General features: G+C 44.4%; 1 protein-coding gene across 1 annotated transcript in view; it reads left to right on the plus strand.

The window, feature by feature from the left end:
* The window catches only part of LOC114044890 (seizure 6-like protein), a 142,048-nt gene that overhangs the window by 75,726 nt on the left and 46,519 nt on the right, over positions 1 to 19,803 (plus strand). Inside the window, exon 2 of the mRNA XM_027864663.1 lies at positions 12,747 to 13,484. Coding sequence (XP_027720464.1) covers positions 12,747 to 13,484 — 738 coding nt within the window. The remainder of the gene's footprint in view (positions 1 to 12,746; positions 13,485 to 19,803) is intronic.

The raw sequence follows: 19,803 nt of genomic DNA on the forward strand, positions 1-19,803 counted from the left end.
GATTCCTTTTCAAATCAGTCTTGAAGTGTCTGGATCCATTCATTCATACACACACACACACACACACACACACACACACACACACACACACAGGTATAGATGCATTATTGAATCTATAACAGTCTGAGACTGTGGGCTTCTTTTCATTAGCTTTCTGGTATCTCTCTTCATCTTCTTACCCCCTCTTTGCAAGAGACTCACTGGCTTGCAACACTGATCTCCATGTGCACAAATAAATCAGGGGGTACTCCAGTCTGCCCCCCCACACTGCCCCACTGAACTTATCTCCCAGCACAACCAAAGTGAATGGGTGGGGGGAGGGGGAGTGAAGAAAGGAAGCGCAAGTTTCCAATGCTAATAAGCTGGAGCTGATGTCACCCTCACTTAATCAGATTGTTAAAGATACAAGGGAGAGATCAAATCCTGCTGCCAAAAGCTATCTGGGCTCATTCATGGGGAAGATGGATGGAGGGCCCAGCCAGAGCTCTGATGAGATTTAACCGGACATAAAAGAATGTTCATTCTTTTCTGAACTCAACATGAATTACAAGGGAAGCCCATTCATAGAGGTGAATCTAATACACAGAGGGCAATTACGGGATAATTACTCTGGTGTCAGAAACATGGAAAGGGTATTCTTTTTATGTACAAGTTCACACACATAGAGCTTGCTGGCTTCTGAGATGGAACCTTGTCTAGACTTGTGGATATCATTCACTGTGGCTACTTCAATTCACTAATCTGGCAACTTTGCCTTAAGCCTGTGTGGATATCTTCCCCAGATTCTCCCAAACACAGGTCCAATCCCGGCTCAGCCAGGAATCTCCTTGTGTCACTTTGTTAGCAAGTCACCTCTCCTCTCCAGGTCTGTTTCCTCAGCTGTGAATTAGGTGGATTGGATCAAATTGTTTCCCAAATCACATTTATAGTTGAAATTGTATGAGACAACATGAGGTAGATGAGGAATATGGAATACTTAGCTGCAGAAACCACAATGCCTGCCCCAAATTCAGAATGTTCCAAAAGGCTTGGATCAGTTTGAAACTATTGAAGTTAAGCCTTTTGGGATACCCTATATATGTGCTGATAGATTGCCTTTGTCCTACATCCCATACTCCAGATTTAGAGTTGGAAGGAACCTTAGAGGTAACACAGTCCAGCCCTCTCATTTTGCAGATGATGAAACCGAGGCCCAGGGAGGTTGTGACCTACCCGAGCTCACGAAGCAGCAATGGGATTTGAACCCAAGTCCTCTGACTCTCTGGACAGCTGCAATGTCGGGGATATGCTTTGTACTTATAATGACAAAGCTGAGATTCCCTTCTGGCTTAGAGATGCAAAGAGCCAAGAGCAGGGGTCTGTTACTACGAAGTGCTAAACACATGGATGAGAATAGAAAAAGTCCATCGGTAACGAAAGATGCTCCTCTAGTGAGAAGGAGTTTTGTAAATGACCAGTCCTGGAGCCTTTGCAGAAGAAAATTTCACTTTAATACCGATAAAAGCTGCTGCAATCTCAATTGTAATAGCCTCCTCATGGGACTTCTGCCTCCAAGCTCCCTCTTCTCTAGTCCATCCCCCACCAAGTTGCTCACAAGTCTGACCACGTTACTCCCCTGCTTCCTAAGCTCCAAGGGCTCCCTATTACATCTAGTATAAAGAGGAGACTCCTTTGTTTGACATTTAAATTAACATGAAAATTCCTCAACACCCTAAATTACACTGTGTCATTGCAAGTGTGACCATATTTATTCCCTAAGGAATCAGTTAATTCCTAGAGAGACTTGGCCAGATAAACCAGCTCCCATGGCTCTACCTACAGCCAGGACATCTGGATGAAAGGAGAAAATACCAAGTCAGTTATAACCATGTGGTGCTAGAAACTGACCACCACACTCCTGAGACATCTGGATGTTCATTTCTTCATGGCATTTTTGGCTTTTCTCTAGATGCTCTGGGAGCAACCAGTGCGGGTCACTTCAACTAAATCCTTGGTTGACTCAGTAGGAAAAGAAATGGCGTAGTGAGGAAGGGAAGTAGGGATGGAGAGAAGCAATCAATTTGGAGTCAGAAAACCTGGGTTTGAGTCTGGGCTCTGACTTTTCCTATGTGACCCTGAGAAAAATCACTTAGCCTCTCTGCATCTCAGTTTACCTGTCTGTAAAATAAGGAGGTCCAACTAGATGAAATTGAATGTTCATTCCAGTCCTAAATCTATGAACTTATGATGCCGAGACATCTCTAAGCCTCAATTTCCTCATCTGGAAAATGAGGGTCTTGCTTCAGGTGACCTGTAAAATCTCTTCTATCTCAAAAGCTAATGAAGCAATAAAATTTGTGGTTGAGATAATGCTAAGCCATGACTTGTGATTTTGAAGAATGAGGGCTCCAGGCTCCCTCAATTGGACACTTAAAGGTTGAGGCTCATCATCTGAGTAGCTTGTCCTTTTCTAGGGATACTAAATTTAATTCACCATCACTGAAGAATGGGGCAGATGATGACTCTGTTCTCCTGAGACTAGCTGGGGAAATGGTGCCCAATAGATCATGACAGCCACCATTTCAGCATCTCAGGGTCTCTTTCCCCTTAGTTGCAGTCTGGATGCCTCAGAAACTCATGTGTGTGTGTGTGTGTGTGTGTGTGTGTGTATGTGTGTGTGTGTGTGTGTGTGTGAATTATCCTTTCTTTTGTATGTGTTTTCATTATTAATTAATTAATCAGTACACATTATTGAGCACCAATATGTGCCAGGAACTGTTCAAAGCACCGATACAAAAAAGGCAAAAATGCCTGCCTTCGAGAAACTCATAATCTAATATACTATCCAGTGAAATCTTTATTGGTTAGTAACTTATTCATCAAAGATAGCGTTGGTCTGAACCAGATAAGGAACCCTGGGTTCTAGGACTAGTATCCTACTCACTACCTTGGTTGGTCCACTTCCTGATCTGTAACCAGCAATTTTATCTCCTGGAAGAAGTATCATGAAGGTAAGTATCTCAAATAAATAAGACAAATGATGCCCCAAATAAAATTCTTGTGAAAATGGGCAGCTAGGTGGCACAGTGGATAGAGCTCAAGGCCTGGAGTCAGGAAAACCCATCTTCTGAGTTCAAATATGGCCTCAGATACTTACTAGCTGTGTGACCCTGGGTGAGTCATTTAACCCTGTTTACCTCAGTTTCCTCACCTGTAAAATGAGTTGGAAAAGGAAATGGTAAACCAACCCAGTATCTCTGCCAAGAAAACCCAAATGGGGTCACGAGCAGTTGGACCAGCTGAAACAACTGAACAGCAGAAACATGGTCTTGCTCTCCAGAAACTTACATTCTCTGTTCTAAGGCCCCTCCTAGCTCTCTGGTTCTGAGTTCTAAGGACCCTTCTAGCTCTCACATTCTATGTTCTAAGCACCCTCAATCCTAGGATTACTGGGACAAAATACACCAAAGCACCTGGAAACAGAGTTCATCACCCATGATAGCCTGCAGTCCATCAGAAAAGACAGTTCTCATCTGCCATTTTGGCGGTTTGAGAGCCTAAAGCCCCTGCCCTCCCCCCATTATGAGCACCACCAGCACAATGGCCATCATAATTTCCCCCCACCCTTCTCTCATCAGACCATTTTTCCTACATAAGCTGGTGGCTAAAGGTAACAAAATAATTGTTCTGAATTTAACCTTCAGCTTTAAAGCCTGCAGAATCCAGGCTCGTCTGAGATCTCTGACGAGTCGGGTATGTTGAGGGGGAGTAGGGGACAGGGGGAGAGCCTCCTGCAGAGCATACTAAGTACATTCCTTAGCAACCCTGGTTTCCATGGAAAGGGGCTGGCTCTCCCTCTGGCTCAGCTGGATCTCACCTCATGAAGTACTTTCTTTAGCGACTACAATTTCTCCCCCCCATTTTGCCCAAGGGACCCCAGTAGAGATAAAGCCACTGACTTTAGGGGAAATCTCCTCAGGATAACAGGGAGACATAGCAGCCAAGAACTCTCACAAATAGGGGAGGCTTGGTGTCCAGAATTAGAGAAAGGACAGTCCCCCTGCCCTCTCTCCTGGTTAGAGCACATCAGTAGTATAAGATACAGTTTGGGGCTCCACTGGTAAGGGGGGGGGCATTGATAAGCAGCAAACCATCTGCTTAGGGCAGCCATGGTCAGATGATTCCCAAAATAGTATTTATTATCTTTTTCTCCTTGGGAAGCTAGGCGGTGCCATAGTGCACAGAGCACTTCTCCTGGAGTCAAGAACTCATTTTTGTGAGTTCAAACCTGGCCACAGACACTTACTAACTGTGTGACCCTGAGCAAGTCACTCAATAACTGCTTGTTAACCTGACTTATAGATGAAGAAACAAACCCAGCCCCACACAGGAAGTGAGTGCCTGACATGGAGTTGGACTGCAAATATTTTGTCTTGAGAGCCTTGCAATGCACCACGCTCCCTCCCTATAGTCTTAGAGTCTTTTCTGAAGCTCAGACAGGTTAAGTAATTTGCTCAGGGTCACACAGTGAATAGATACAAGAGGCAGGATTTGAATCCAGGCCTTCCTTGCTCCATTTCCAGCACTGTGCCACCCCGGCCCTTGCAGTATAGTCAGGAACACAATCCCATTTTGATCCCATGTTCATTTAGCCATCTTTCCAGCTGTTTCAGCTTTTTAAAAAGTCTTGTTTATCTCATTATTCTCCCCAAGAAAACCTGACCCTCCTCCAAACTTCCTTGTTTCTGTTAAAGATGCCACCATCTTCCCAGTTGCCCATCCTAGAATCTTTCCCCTTTTTGTTCTCCCTAAATCCAATCTCTTGTCAGTTTTATCTCCAAGATATCTCTTGAATCTATCCCTTTCTTTCTTTTTTTTCCAAAATATATGAATAGGGAGCTAGGTGGTATGGTGGCTAAATTGTCATGCCTGGAGTCAGGAAGACTCATCTTCCTGAGTTCAAATCCACCCTCAGATACTTACTAGCTAAATGACCCTGGGCAAATCACTTCACTCTGTTTGCCTCAGTTTCCTCATCTGTAAAATGAGCTAGAGAAGGAAATGGTAAACCACTTCAGTATCTCTGCCAAGAAAACCCCAAATTGGGTCATGAAGATTCAGGCATGACTGAACAACAACAATGAATTGGCACTTTTCAGAGGTAGAAATCCAAGTCATCAATAGCCATGTGAAAAAAATGCTCTAAATCACTAATAATTAGAGAAATTCCAAATATCCCTTTCTTTCCACTCAAACATCCACCATCCTGGGGTAAGCCTCATCATCTCTTACCCAGACCATGACAAGAGCCTCCTCATTGGTCTCCCCAGCTCTAATCTCTCCTCTCTCCAGTCCATCTTCACTCAACGGCCAAACTAGTATTCCTAAAGCATGGATCTGACCATGGCACTCCTCTATTACAGAAAAAACCCTCTCGTGGCTCCTGCTTCCCTCAAGCATCAAACACAAACTCTTCCATTTGGCCTTGAAGGCTGTGCGCAACTTGGCGAGAGCTGTCCTTTCCTTTGTGGGCAAAGTGCTTTGTTAACTGCAAAAGGCTAGATATTTTCTTAACCTAGGGTGAAATTTGAAGTGTGTGTGTGTGTGTGTGTGTGTGTGTGTAACTATCTCAATTTGTTTCCTCTATAATTCTATGCATATAATTTTATGCATTTAAAAACATTATAAGAAGGGAACTAGAGGCTTCACCAAACTATCAAGAGCTGGGAGGGTCCTTAGAACAGAGAATGTCAGAGCTAGGAGGGGCCTAAGGACAGAGAATGTCAGAACTGAGAGGGTGCTTGGAACAGAGAATGTCAGAGGGAGGAGGGGCCTTAGAACAGGGGATGTCAGAGCTGGGAGGGACCTTAGAACAGGGGATGTCAGGGCTGGGAGGGGGCTTAGAACAGGGGATGTCAGAGCTAGGAGGGGCCTAAGGACAGAGAATGTCAGAACTGGGAGGGGGCTTGGAACAGGGGATGTCAGAGCTAGGAGGGGCCTTAGAACAGGGGATGTCAGAGCTGGGAGGGACCTTAGAACAGGGGATGTCAGAACTGGGAGGGGGCTTAGAACAGGGGATGTCAGAGCTAGGAGGGGCCTAAGGACAGAGAATGTCAGAACTGGGAGGGGGCTTGGAACAGAAGTCAGAGCTGGGAGGGACTCAGAGGTCATAAAACCCAACACCTTTGTGATAAAGGCCAGAGAACCAGAGAGAGAACCAGTTCTGCTCTAGATCACACAGGCAGTTAGTGAAAGACTGGAATCCAGAACTTCTGATTCCCAGGTCAGGGCATTACTCTGCCTGATTCTCAACATTCCTTAGACTATGGTCATGGTCAAACCTGTTCATTTGGGCTAAAAAGAGGTGGGTAAATTATCAGTAACAAGATCATAGACCTTCGAGGTCAGGGTCCAAACCCTTTATTTGTTAGAAGAGAAAAACGTGGTCCATAAAAATGAATTGAGTTGCCTAGGATCGCACAGGTACCAATAATAAGACCTAACATTTATATTACTACGTGCTAGGTACTTTACAATTATTATTTCAATTGATCCTCACAATCCTGGGAGGTAGGTGCTATTATTATCCCCACTTTACAGATGAGAAAATTAAGGCAAATAGAGGTTAGGTGACTTTTCCAGGGTCACACAGCTAGTAAGTGTGTGAGGTTTGATTTGAGCTCAGGTCTTCCTGACTCCAAGCCTAGGACTCTAACCACTGGATCACCTAGCTGCCCCCATGGTAATAAATGGTAGATAGAGCCTAAATTTGAACCCAGATCTTCTGAGTCCACTACCCTATACCCATGCCATATATAGTAAATGGCAGAAATGAATTTGAATCTGGGTCCTCTGATTGCTCAGCTAACAGTCTTTAGCAAGACCCAATAAAATTGGCCAATTGACAACATCCTTTCCCCTTCCTGGGACAGCTCACAGACACACAGCCTGAACACTGGGACCAGACCCATCTGGGATGCAGACAGAGCCTGTGCTCTCCTGGAATGATGACTGGATTCTAATCAGTGTTATACAACATGAACATTTGTTGATGCCAGAAGCAAAGTACTGCAGTCCATATAGAATGAGCTGGAGAGATTCACTCCATGAAAGCAAAGCAGCCTCCCCAGACACACTGCGGGCACAGGGCTGCTCCAGCGGCAGGACAGCAGGGCCCAGCAGTCAGAACTAGGGCTCTAGAAAAAGCCCAGGTCTCAAGCCCCAGGACTTCACTCTTCATCCTGGACTTCTCTGTTCTTCTGGTGTTGACGCAGCTCTGATGCTGGCGGTGATGGCCCAAAGCAGGCAGGGATGGAATCTCATCACTGAGAGACATTCAACAGCCAGCAGAAAACCAGGACACAGAAAACCTGGATTCAATCTAGTCCTGACTCCCCTTGTAACATCTGGAAGGTCACTTCCTATCTCAACTTCCTTCTCTACAGGGCTTAGCCAGCAGGGGTGGGGAACCTGCAGCCTTGAGGCCACATGTGGTCCTCTAGGTCCTTAGGTGTGGCCTTTTGACTGAGTCCAAGTTTTACAGAACAAATCCTTATATTAAAGGGATTTGTTCTGTGAAAGTTTGGAAAGGGTCACACTTGAGGACCTAGAGGGCCACATGTGGCTTCGAGGCCTCAGGTTCCCCACCCCTGGATTGGCCAAAAGGTTACAATTATAATTATAACTAATAGGAGACCTTTCCTGATTCCCCCTATTTACTAACATTCTTTTCCTCTTGAAATGAATTCGTACCCACTTTATTTATCTATCTGTATGTTGAACTACAAAAATTAACAGACAATAAGGACCAGATCTGTAGGTCCAGAAACTTCCAGATGAAAATATACTCTCTTTACCAATGCAGGTTAGCATCTTTCCCACAACTTATAAACTTGGAGAGTTGACATGCAAATTCATCACATTGTGTTTACTTATCTTTCCATAGATTGTCCTGGCTGCCCACTAAGGTCCTTCTAGGTCTAGATGCATAGTCTCCAGGTCACCACTGCTCCCTGAATTAACTTGTTGAGGGAAGGAAAGGTTTCATTTTTGTCTTTGTATCTGCAGAGCCTGGCACTGAGCCTGGCATGAGAGTGGAATGAATGTATGTTGAATTGAATTGAATTAGAAGTTTTGGCCACCCTAGGTGATCTCTAAGGGTGAGTAAACTGAATCAAGTTCAATATCTATTAAGTGTCTAAAATGTACAAAGCCCCATGCTCAGCACTGGAGCTTTATTTTTTTTAGTTGTCCGTGCCCTCTGGTATACCCCTGTGGTCCTTTCCTCCCATTGGTGATTTCTTCCTGGAACTTCCATTCTAAGGAAGTGACCAGGACTGCCATGCTTCACTCCTGTCCCAGATCTGGTCCTGACTCTCTGAACTTTACCACCTCACTGCCTGACCACCCGAGAAGAGCTCTCTAATCCTACAACCTGCTCCAACCAGTGATGACGTCCGTCTGAAACTTGAGTTTTGAAGACATGCCCAAATCATCTATCCCTACCTTCTCTCCATTTCCACTGCCCTTTTATATGATATCTCGCCCCTCCCCATTAGAATGTAAAATACTTGAAAGCAGGGTCAGCCCTTCTATTTGCTTGTATTTGTATTTCCAGTGTGTAGTATGTAACATGGAACATAACACTCATTTAATGTGTAATACACTTGCTGCTTTGACTAGGTTATATTCTACCTGGAGGATATGCCATATATACAGATTAGGGAGGGAGGAGAACTTGGAGCACACCATATAAGGTGCTGTAGGAATAGTTGAGTATTGAGAGAGCCCTTCCAGCTGACAGTCATCAGGGAAGGCTTCCTGGAGGAGGAGGTGACTGTGCTGAGACATGAAGGGAGAAAAAAAGCTTTCCATAGGCAGAGATGAGGAGTGGCTTCAAAGTAGGTAGGAGGGAAGTATGATCTACCCAAATGTACAGAATGAGACAGGACAAGGTGAGAGAACAACTAGGAGACTATTTGGGTTGTCTGGTAGAATAAATGAATAGAAGTGAAATGAAGTAAACTTGAAAGGTAGGTTAGCACCAGATTTTGAAGGATTTTACATGCCGGACTAAGGAATTTAAACTTCATCTAAAGACAATAGGGAGTCACTGAGTGTTTTTGAGCAGGGAAATGACACAAACAGACCCATCACTTAAAAAAAGATTGATTTACCAGCTGTGTGGATGTTATCAGTTGATAAACATTTACTAATCATCTGCTAGGTGCCAGGCACTGGGCTAAGTGCTGGAGATAAAAAAAAATGTAAAGACCGACTTGCCCTCAAGGAGCTCACACTCTAAGGAAGGGGACAATGTGCAAACCGATATGTACAAACAAGCTATTTTGTCGGTGTCATTCAGTCATTTCAGTCACATCTAACTCTTTGTGACTCCATTTGGGATTTTCTTGGCAAAGCTACTGGAGTAGTTTGCTATTTCCCTCTCCAGGTCCTTTTATAGATGAAGAAACGGGGGCAAACAGGATGAAATGACTTGCCCAGTGTCACCCACCTAGTATCTGAGGCAGAATATGAACTCAGGTCCTCATGACTCCAGGCCTAGTGCTTTATTCACTGAATCACGTAGCTGCCTCAAACAAACTATATACAGCATAAGTAGGAAATGATTAGAGAATGAAAATCCAAGAATTGAGAAGGGTTGGGAAAGACTTCTTATAAAAGATGGAATTTTTAGCTGGGATTTGAAAGAAGCCAGGGAAGCCAAGAGAGAAAACATTTCAAGCATGGGGAATGGCCAGAGAAAATGCCCAGAGTCAAGAGGTGGAGTGCTTTGGTCATGGAAAAGAAAAGAGGCCGGTGTCACTGGAGCCAATAGTACACATCAGGGACTGAGGTGCAAGAAGATTGGAAAGGTAGGAGGGGGCTGGGTCATGAAAGACTCTGAATGCCAAATAGATGATTCTGTATTTGATCCTGGGGGCAATAGGGAGTCATCACAGTTTATTGAGCAGGGAAGGGTGAGACTGAGGGAACTTGACGCGATGGATTTGCTCTTTGGGAAAATCACTTCAGTGAACTGTTGAGAGGTGAGGCTAGAGACAGGAGGACTGAGCCTCTCTTTGTCCATCTGTACAAAGGAGAGAGTTGGGCTACATGCCCTTCGAGATCCCAATCTAGGACACTAAGACTCTTCTTGACTTCAGTTTTCCCCTATCTAAAATGTTGGAGTTGGACCCAGTGGCCTCTGAGATTGTTTTCGGCTCTAGCTCTGTGGTCCCACAATCCTATAACAAATGTGTTGATGATTTTAGTAGTTCATGGAAGAAGTGGTAAGGGCCTGGATAGAGTGTTGGCCAAGGAAGTAGAGAGAAAGGTGTAGGCTTGCGGGAATAGAACAGGAAATCAAATTGTCAACTGGCTGAGTGCAGGAGGTGAGGGAGGATGACTGAGCTTCCAAACCCAAGTGACTGGAAGGACCATTGCACTAATAGCAAAGGTAATAAAAAAAAAAGCAATGACATCTCTAGTTTCTATAATCCCTTGTGCTTAACAGAGAACTTTCTAGCAACCCTGTGAAGTGAGCATTTTTGAAGCATCTTTACCTCCATTTTACAGATAAGGAAACTGAAGTTCTGAGTGGTTTAATGACTTATCCAAGGTCCCACATATAGGCTATTGAAATGTTGAGTTTCCAACCTATGTCTCTCTTGACTCCAAAGTCCAGCATTCTTCTTCTGCCACTATCAATAGAAAAACAAAAGTTGAGGGACAAATAGCAGGAAGGGAGTTTGGGGACAGGATAAAAGCTGAAGACAATGAATTCCATTTGCACATGTTGACTTAAAGTTGCCAGCAGGAGATCCAGGTAGCGCTGTCCAGCAAGCATTTTGAGGTGGGAAGAGATTAGGAGGCAATATAATGACTTTGAAGTCATCTGCAGAGAAATGGTCATTGAACCCCTTGAAAAAGATGGAAACACCAAGAGAGATGATGTCAATACAAAAGAGAAGAGGCCCCAGGATAGAGACTTAGGGGGCATTCACATTTTGGGGACAATAGAGGAGGAGGAGGCAGAGAAGGAGACTGAGTTGAGAGACAAAAGAACCCAGAAAAAAATAGTGTAACAGGAGTCAGGGGAAGGAGACTAAGGAAAGAATAGAAACAACATCATCTATCATAGAAAGGTCAATGAGGATGAGAACTGAGACAAAATCATAAGATGTAGCTATTTAGAGGTGACTGATTATCCTGGAAAGAACATTTCATCTAATCAATGGGGTCAAAAACTAGACTGCAATGAGTTGAGAAATGAGTGGGTGGTTGGAGGGAACAAGTATAGACAATATTATTTTCTAGAAGTTTGGATTTCAAGGGGAAGAGAGATACAGGCAGATAGTGAGAGGGGACGACCGGGTCGAAAGAAAGTTATCAGCTTGTTGGTTTCTAAGATAAAGAAGACCTGTACATTTGTGCAGGCTACAGGCAAGGAGACTGGAGATGGGGAGAGATTGAAGATAAGCTTAGGAAATTGAGGGTGATTGATGGGAAGAGACTAGAGAAGACTGGAAGAGACAAGATCAAAAACACAAGTGGAAAGGTTAGCTTGAGCATCCCAAATGGCCGTCTTATCCTCTGAGACTAGAACAAAGGATAAGAGAATGGGTGGATGTGGAAACGTATTTTGAGATATGGAGGAGGGGAGATGAGGAATCTCATGGTAGATAGCCTGAGTTTTCTCAGTGAAGTGGGAGGCAAGGATATTTGTGGAGAGAGAAAGGTGAGAAAAGTGAACTTGTGAGCTTGAGGAGAGGAGAGAAGGATTGAAATAGGCACTTGGGAAAGGGGGACAGAGAGTCAATCAAATCAGAATCAAAGGATTACAACACAACAGTGAGGCCCCAATTTAGGTGAGCTAGTGTTAATTTGGAATAGTCTTCCTTCAGCAGCATTTGGCAGCGGCAGCGGGAGCAAAGAAGGTGAATGCTGCGGGTGACTGAGAGCTCAGATTAGCAAGGCATGAATAGCTAGATCCTGTCCAGATCTAGCATTTTGCATTCTAATCCTCTTCTTTTAAGAAAGAAGGAAAGAATGAAGGAAGGAAGGAAGGAAGGAAGGAAGGAAGGAAGGAAGGAAGGAAGGAAGGAAGGAAGGAAGGAAGGAAGGAAGGAAGGAAGGGCATTAAAAGTCAAAGCTAGGAAGGGCCTAGAACACAGAATGAATTTCTTTCTTTGGTCTCTTCCAGCTTTGACATCTTAGGTCTAAGGTCCCCTCCAACTATAACAATCCTCTCTCTTTTAGCTGCTCCCAGTTCCAACAGTCTCTGTTCCAAGACCCTTCCTAGCTCTGACATTCTATGTTCTTTTTTTTATTTTTAGGCAATGGGGGTTAAGTGACTTGCTCAGGGTCACACAGCTAGTAAGTGTCAAGTGTTTCGTCTGAGGCCGGATTTGAACTCAGGTCCTCCTGACTTCAGGGCTGGTGCTCTATCCACTGCACCACCTAGCTGCCCCTGACATTCTATGTTCTTCTAAGGTCCTTTCTAGCTCTGATCTTCTCTTCAAAAAACCCCTTCCAGTTTTGACATTCTCTATTCTCAGACCCCTCCAGTTCTGACATTCAATACCCCAATGCTCTACGTGGCCTTTGGAAAATCATTTCTCTCTGGGTCTCAGTTTCCTCATCTGTAAAATGAGAGCACTGGACTAGATGCTCTTATTTCCTCCAAGGTCTCTTCCAGCTGTTACAGTCCACAGTCCTAGACAAATAACCAAGAATTTATTTCCATCTTTTCTTTTCTTTCCTAGATGTTTACCCAGAAGGGAGGGTTGGGCCCTCTAGCCTATACCACCTACACCCTCAAGAACTGGCAAACAACAAGATCAGTAAGGAGAATGCTGAAGGGAAAGTAAGTACCACTCCAAGTGCAGCCCAGCCAGGGGAAGAAGCTGCAGAGCTGGAGTTTGAGGGAACAGTTCCAGCCCACCTAGAAAACCCGCCAGTGTCCACAGCCCTTTCAGAAGCCAGTGGGAAGCATACCTTTCCACCAAGGAAGAAGCCCCCCTCTCTCAAACAAGTGAACACTGCAAGGAAGCATTTGAGGCCAAAGACTACTCCTTCCATGCTACAGAGAACAGCTTCCCAGCCTGCCCCCTCCAGTCCAGGCTTCTTCTTCTTTACCGAAAAACCCCACGCACCAGGGGACCTGGCCTCAGGCACCCTGGAGGGCAAACATGGCACAGCCGAGCAGCCCTCCTGGTTGGGCAGGAAAGGAGGCGGTGGGCCCACCACCCCAGCCCCCTTGGAGATCTCCCCCTATACCTCCCTCCCACTCCTGGAACACACCTTGCTGCAAAGCCCAGATGAGGCCGAGGCATCCATTCCCACAGCTCAGGATGCTCCACTAGAGGATGGGGCCAGTTCCACTTCTCTGAAGGAGAAGATGGCGGAGAATGATCTGACCAGCTCAGCCTCAGAGGAGAGCCAAGAGACAACCACTTCCACCATCATCACAACCACAGTCATCACCACAGAGCAGGCTCCAGGTCAGGAGGCCTTCATTCTCTTAAGCCATATGGCGGGAAACCTTTGAGCCTTGTAATGACAATGACAGATGGCCATTAAGTAGGATTTTTGTGGTTCACAGACTAATCATAGTTTCCTAACTCTAGAGCTGAAAGGGACTTCAGAGACGATCTAGCTCTTATTTTAGAGATGAGGAAACTGAGGCCCAGAGAGGAGAAGTGACTTTCCAAGGTTACATAGATCTTTAAGTTAAAGGTAGGACTTGAACCCAGATCCTTTGACTGCAGTGTTCTTCCCACTACCAGAATAGGTGAAAATGAATCTGAAATTATAAGCTCAGATAATTAGAAAACTTATAGAATGATAGCTATAGAGGTAGAAGGTACCTCAGAAGCCACCTAGCCCAATTCCCTCGTTTTCTTTCAGATGGAGAAACTGAGATCAGAAAGGTTAAGTAATTTAGAATTATAGGATTATAGTTCTAGAGCTGGAAGGGACCTTAAAGGCCATTTAGTCTAAGTCCCTCATTTTGTAGAGGAGGAAACCGGCCCCCAGAGCTTAAGTGACTTGCCCAGGGTCATACAGGTAGTAAAATGTAAGACGTGAAATTTGAACCCAAGTCCTCTTACTTCAGAGTCATGGCTCTTTCCCACTGTACTGTGATGTGTTCCTATAATCTGAGAAACTTCTTTGAAGCTTAGAGAAATTAGGTCTCCAAGACCACACAAGATATAGATATAGATCCAGTGTTCAAACACAGATCCTCTTTCTCCAACTCTAATTCTCTGTTACATCATTCTCTCCTCCAAACTTCACAGGTAGGTCTCTGGGGTATGTGGAGCAAGTGTTATTATCCCTCCTCCACCATAATCTTACAAAGGATTTAATAGAAGAAACTTTTCTGGGGATATATGGCTAATAAATGGTAGCAATAAAAATAAAAATAATACTCATAGGCTTATAGCACTTTAAAATAAATAAAATGCTTTCCTCCTAACAACCCTGTGAGGTAGGTGGGATACTTCCTATGCCAAAAATCTGTTAGCTCATCAGTATAGCAAACTTCTACTGTGGGAACTCCCTTTACCAAGCAGATGATTTAGTATGCAAGGTCCAGGACATCTCCAAAGACATAGAGAAGTTGTGACTTGCTTAGGGTCACACAGCTAGTATCAGAGGTGAAATCTGGATCTAGGTCTTTCCAATTCCAAGCCCAGCACTTTACCCATGACTGCAGGCCATCTCCACAATACAGATTTTATTTTGTCCATTTTGTTAATGAGGGATCTGAGGCATAAATGGTTTGCCTATGATTATACAGTCAAGAAGTAGTACAGGCAAGATTCAGATCCAGGTTTTTCATAACACAAGGTCCAGAGCTCTTTTGCTCCTAAATACAGGTCACATTTATATAGCATTTTAAGGTTTGCAAAGCACTTTACATACATATATCATTTATTCCTCACAGCAATGCTGTGAAATAGATGCTATTATTCCCACTTTACAGATAGGAAACTGAGGCCCAGAAAATTGAAGTGACTTGCCCAAGATCAAATAGAATGAGAGAAAGAGAGAGAGAGAGAAAGAGATCAGGAACAGGATTTGTACCCAAGTCTTCCTGACTCTAAGTGAACTATCAGTGACCTGTCCATTGTATCACTCTTCCTCCTACTGTATGGAGAACACCAAGCTGAGATAAGTTAAGGAATCCATTGTCTAAGAGGAGATATGACCCAAACACAGACATCTACAATACATACTATGACATCACCAATTGCTTAGAGAGGTGCAGAACAAAGTGTCAGATCCAAAAGGGAAGGTCATTACCAATCAGAGAGATCCAGGAAGGTCCAAGAGAGGAGGAGGCTTTAGAGTTGAGCTTTAAAGGGTGAAGAAAAATACAAGGGTCAACAAGAGGGCAGGGCCCATGGAAGACACCCATGGGAGAGGCCCATCTTCTAGGCCCATGGGAGACACCAGGGTGGGAAAACCCACCGTATGTTTAGGAGACAAAGAGTTACCCAGTTTGGTGGAATCATAGAAAGGCTAGAGGGAAGTGACTAACCAATCAATCAAGAAGCATTTAAGTGCCTACTCTGTGCCAGGCACTGTGCAAAACTTAGGAGATTCAAAGACCAAAATGAAACCATCCCTGCCCTACAAGAGTTAATGAAACTATGAAAAGAATCTAAAAGGTAAAATGGGAATAGATTATAAAGAACTTGAAGAGACAGAGAGGAGAGACAGAGAAGAGAAAAGAGAAGAAAAAAGCGGAGCCAAATATGAAAGACTTTAAATGCCAAATGGGAAAATTTTCTTTTATCTTTCAGGTGATAGGGACTCACTGAAACTTCTTAAGCAGGGGCATAACATTATGAGATCTGTGCTTTAGATATATCAATTTAGCAACTGCATGGAGGATGGCCTGGAGCAGTCAGGAATGGAAATAAGGAGCTAGGAATTGTCTGAGTAGAGGAAGTTGAAGTCATAGAAGTTAATTAGACCACAAAGGGAGGGGAGGAAAAGAGAGAAGAGAAGAGGGCCAAAGAGAGACCCTCTTACAACAACCATGCAGGACAAAGATGAGAAATCACTGAATAAGCTAGAAGAGGAGATGTAGTTGTAAGAAGAAGTCGGTGAGTATGGAATCTTTTATGTCAAAGGGAGGAGAGCATAAACAGTAAGAGAGGGTGGGGTGATTGGCAGTGTGAAAAGTTGTGGGAAGGTCAAGGTTGAGAGAGGCTGAAGAGGGCTGGGGTGAAAAATGGCCATTAGATTTGGTAATTGGGAAGTCTCTGGTGACTTTCAAAAAAGTAGTTCCAATAAAGTGATAGGGAAAAGGGCCATATTGAAAGAAATTGATGAGAAAATGGGTAATGAACAAGAAAAGGTATCTGGTATAACTTTGTCAATAAATTTAGCCATGAAGGGTGTAAGAATTTGAGGTGGCTGAATCGGAGAGAAGGGTCAATGGAATGCTTCTGTTAGGACTAAGAGAGTCAGTAGTGAAGGAGAGGTGAAAGATGCACAGAAAGAAAGGATGAGTAGTGGAAGAAGTGAACAGGGGTGTAGAAGAAGATGAGACTTCTGCCCAGAAGGAAGGCGAGTGGGGGTGATGATGCCTAGAAAGTATTAAGGAATGGAAGATTGGTGCTGAGGAAACTAGCATCAGATGGTCTCAGCCTTCTCTGTGACAGGGTAGGCCAGGCTGTGCCACAAATCTCTTGGCTTTCAATCCACTGCCTTTCTCACTGAGGCACAGCTGCCTTGAGGATGCCTTGTGTTCAGAGAGTTTTTTGCTTTTCAAAGGGCCTTCACACTCATAATCTCATTCGTTCCTCTCAAGGATTCTCTCTCAAAAGACATTTATATGCCACACACATTTACCATTCTTTTCCCATCACCAAACAAACATAATTTCCAGGAAACTGAAATTAATTCCAAGCTACTTATCAATGTACAAAACTCTAGTGTTCATGTCATCCCCTTCTTTTGTTTCCCTCCCCTCTTTCCTGGGCTGGGCCTCTTTTCCTTCCTCTCCTTCATCTTCTACACAACTCTGTGCTTCAGTGTTTCTGCTATGCCAGGCCTTATACCCAAGATCACAATTCTTTGTCCTCCCTCCCTTCTCTTCTTTCTAACAAGACCCTATGTCTTTGTTGTCAGAGCTTGTCCGTTTTTCCCCCCAGACCAATGTTGGCATAATGGAGAGAATACTATGTTTGTATCTACATGACCTGGGTCAGTCACCAAGCATTTATGAAGCAACTACTATGTGCCAGACACTGTGTTAAGCAGAAGAGATACAGAGAAAGGCAAACATACATGTTCTCCAGAAGCTCACAGTCTAATGTGGGAGACAACATGGCAGACATGAAACACGCACAGTGTGGACAAAAGATATAAGAGCAGAATAGATGGAACGAGAGGGATGGGGAGAAATATAAGCCTATAAAATACACCAAGGAGGGAAAACCCAGTGTATGTGCAGGAGGCAAAGAGTGACTCAGTTTGGTGGAATCGTGCAATGCATAGAGGGATCCTCTCAGAAGGAAGGCATGGCAGGCTGGGGGAATCAGAAAAGCCTCCTGCATAAGGAAGGATTTGGGCTGAGTCTTGAAGAAAGCCAGAGATGAGGAGGGAGAGCACTCCAGGCATGGGAGGCAGCCAAGGAAAAGACATTGCAATGGGAGATGGAACGTTGCATTAGAGGAATAGCCAGGTCAACATTGCCAGAGAGTAAAGTACAGGATGGGGAGTCAAGTGTAAGAACACTAGAAAGGTAAGACAAGGCCAGGCAATGAAGAGCTTTAATCACCAAACAGAGGGCTTTATATTTGATATTGGAAGTAACAGGGAGCCCCTGGAGTTTCTGAAAAGCTGGTAGTGACATGGTCAGACCTGTACCTTAGAAAACATCACTTTGGCAATTGAGTGGGTAGGTGGATTGGAGCAGGGAGAGACTTGAGGCAGGGAGGTCAGTTAGACAGCTATTACAATAGTCCAGGTGAGAAGCAATGAGGGAGTATTAGGAAGGCAGTTGTGTGGGCAGTGAGGGGGGGATATGGAGGAGAGATGTGAAAACAGAAACAACAGAATTTGGCAATAGGTTGGATATGGTCAGTGGGTGCAGGTGAGGAGTCAAGGATGAGGTGCCACCTCTCTTGCCTCAGAACTTCATATTTCATTGTATTTAATGGGCAGGCAGGATGAGGATAATTATTCCCATTTTGCAGATGGGGAAACTGAGGCCCGGCAAGGAGTAATTTGTCCAAGAGCGTCCAGTGTGTTAGCAACAACCAAAATTAAAATCCCATTTCTGGCCTCCTAATTCTGGGTCATGGCTGTTACAGGACTCTGGCTGTGGCCTCTACTATCCCATTCATGGAAGGAAGATACGGGAAGAAGGAAGCTTGAGCCAGGGGGCAGACACAGACACTCCTAAGCTGCAGAAGGCCCTTCTCAGCTCAATGCAGTTCAACTCTAATGCATGTTGGTGTAGTGATGAGTGTGTGGAACCAGGAGTCAGGAGAGCTAGATTTAAGCTTTACAACTGAGCAGAGGCAACTTGGATAAGAGAACTGGGCATCCACTTTAGAGTCAGGAAAATTTGAGTTCAGATCCTGCCCCAGACAGTTCCTACCTGTGGATCCCTGGGCAAGTCACTTAATTTTTCTCAGCCTCAGTTTCTTCATCTGTGAAGTGGAGATAATAATAACACTTACATCACAGGGTTGTTAGAAGGACCAAATCAGATATGCTGTAATGTGCTTTGCAAACCTTCAAGTGCTGTAGAAATGTTAATTATTTTATGAAGCTGTTGGGCCTCAGTTTCCTCTTCTATAAGATGGGATTGGATTATATGGTCTCTAAGGTTGCTCCCAGCTCCAAAACTCAGTGTTCTTGTTCTGACATTTGGTGATGCAAGTTCTAACGGGCTAGCTCTGACATTCTATGCCATACATTTTAAGATCCCTTTCTTCTCTGAGGATCCCCCTCAGCTCTGACCTTCCCTGGTCTAAGGTCCCTCCCAGCTCTGACATCCCCTGTTCTAAGGCCACCCCCACCCAGCTCTGACATCCCCTGATCTAAGGCCCCTCCCAGCCCTGATATCCCCTGGTCTAAGGCCCCTCCCAGCTCTAACATTCCCTGTTCTAAGGCTTCTCCTAGCTCCAACATTCTGACAAATTCCATATGAGCCATGTCCAAAAATGTATGCGTCATGGGTCATTTTCAGTTCCTCATCTCTCTGGCAGGATAATGTGCTCCATCTTCAGGTCTCTGGGTTCATGGTGTGTCACTGGAATGACTAGAGCTCCTGAGTCTTTCGAAGTTGCTTTGTCTTTATAACATTAAACAAACAATGACTTATTCAGCACCTCTTATATACCTGGCACTGTGCTAGGTGCTGGGTGATGCAAAGACAAAAGCAAGACAGTCTCTGCCCTCAAGGAGCTTACATTCTAACCAGAAAACAACAGGGATACATGTGATTAGCTGCAACATATATACACATAAAATACAAAATAATAGGAGGCAGCTAGGTGGCACAGTGGATAGAGCACCGTCCCTGAAGTCAAGAAGACCTGAGTTCAAATCTGACCTCAGACCAAACACTTGACACGTACAAGCTGTGTGACCTTGGGCCTCAGACACATAACACTTACTAGCTGTGTGACCCTGGGCAAGTCACATTGGCTAGCCTAAAAAAGAAAAAAAAAGGCTTCCTGAAGAAGGCACAGTTTTGACTGGGACTTGAAGGAAGTCAGGGAAACCAGGTGCATTCGTGATTGCCTCACAAAAAAAAAATACAAAATAATATCAGGGATTGGGATGGGG

Source organism: Vombatus ursinus, unplaced genomic scaffold, assembly GCF_900497805.2.
Source record: "Vombatus ursinus unplaced genomic scaffold, bare-nosed wombat genome assembly UNPS02001287.1, whole genome shotgun sequence".
NCBI lineage: Eukaryota > Metazoa > Chordata > Mammalia > Diprotodontia > Vombatidae > Vombatus > Vombatus ursinus.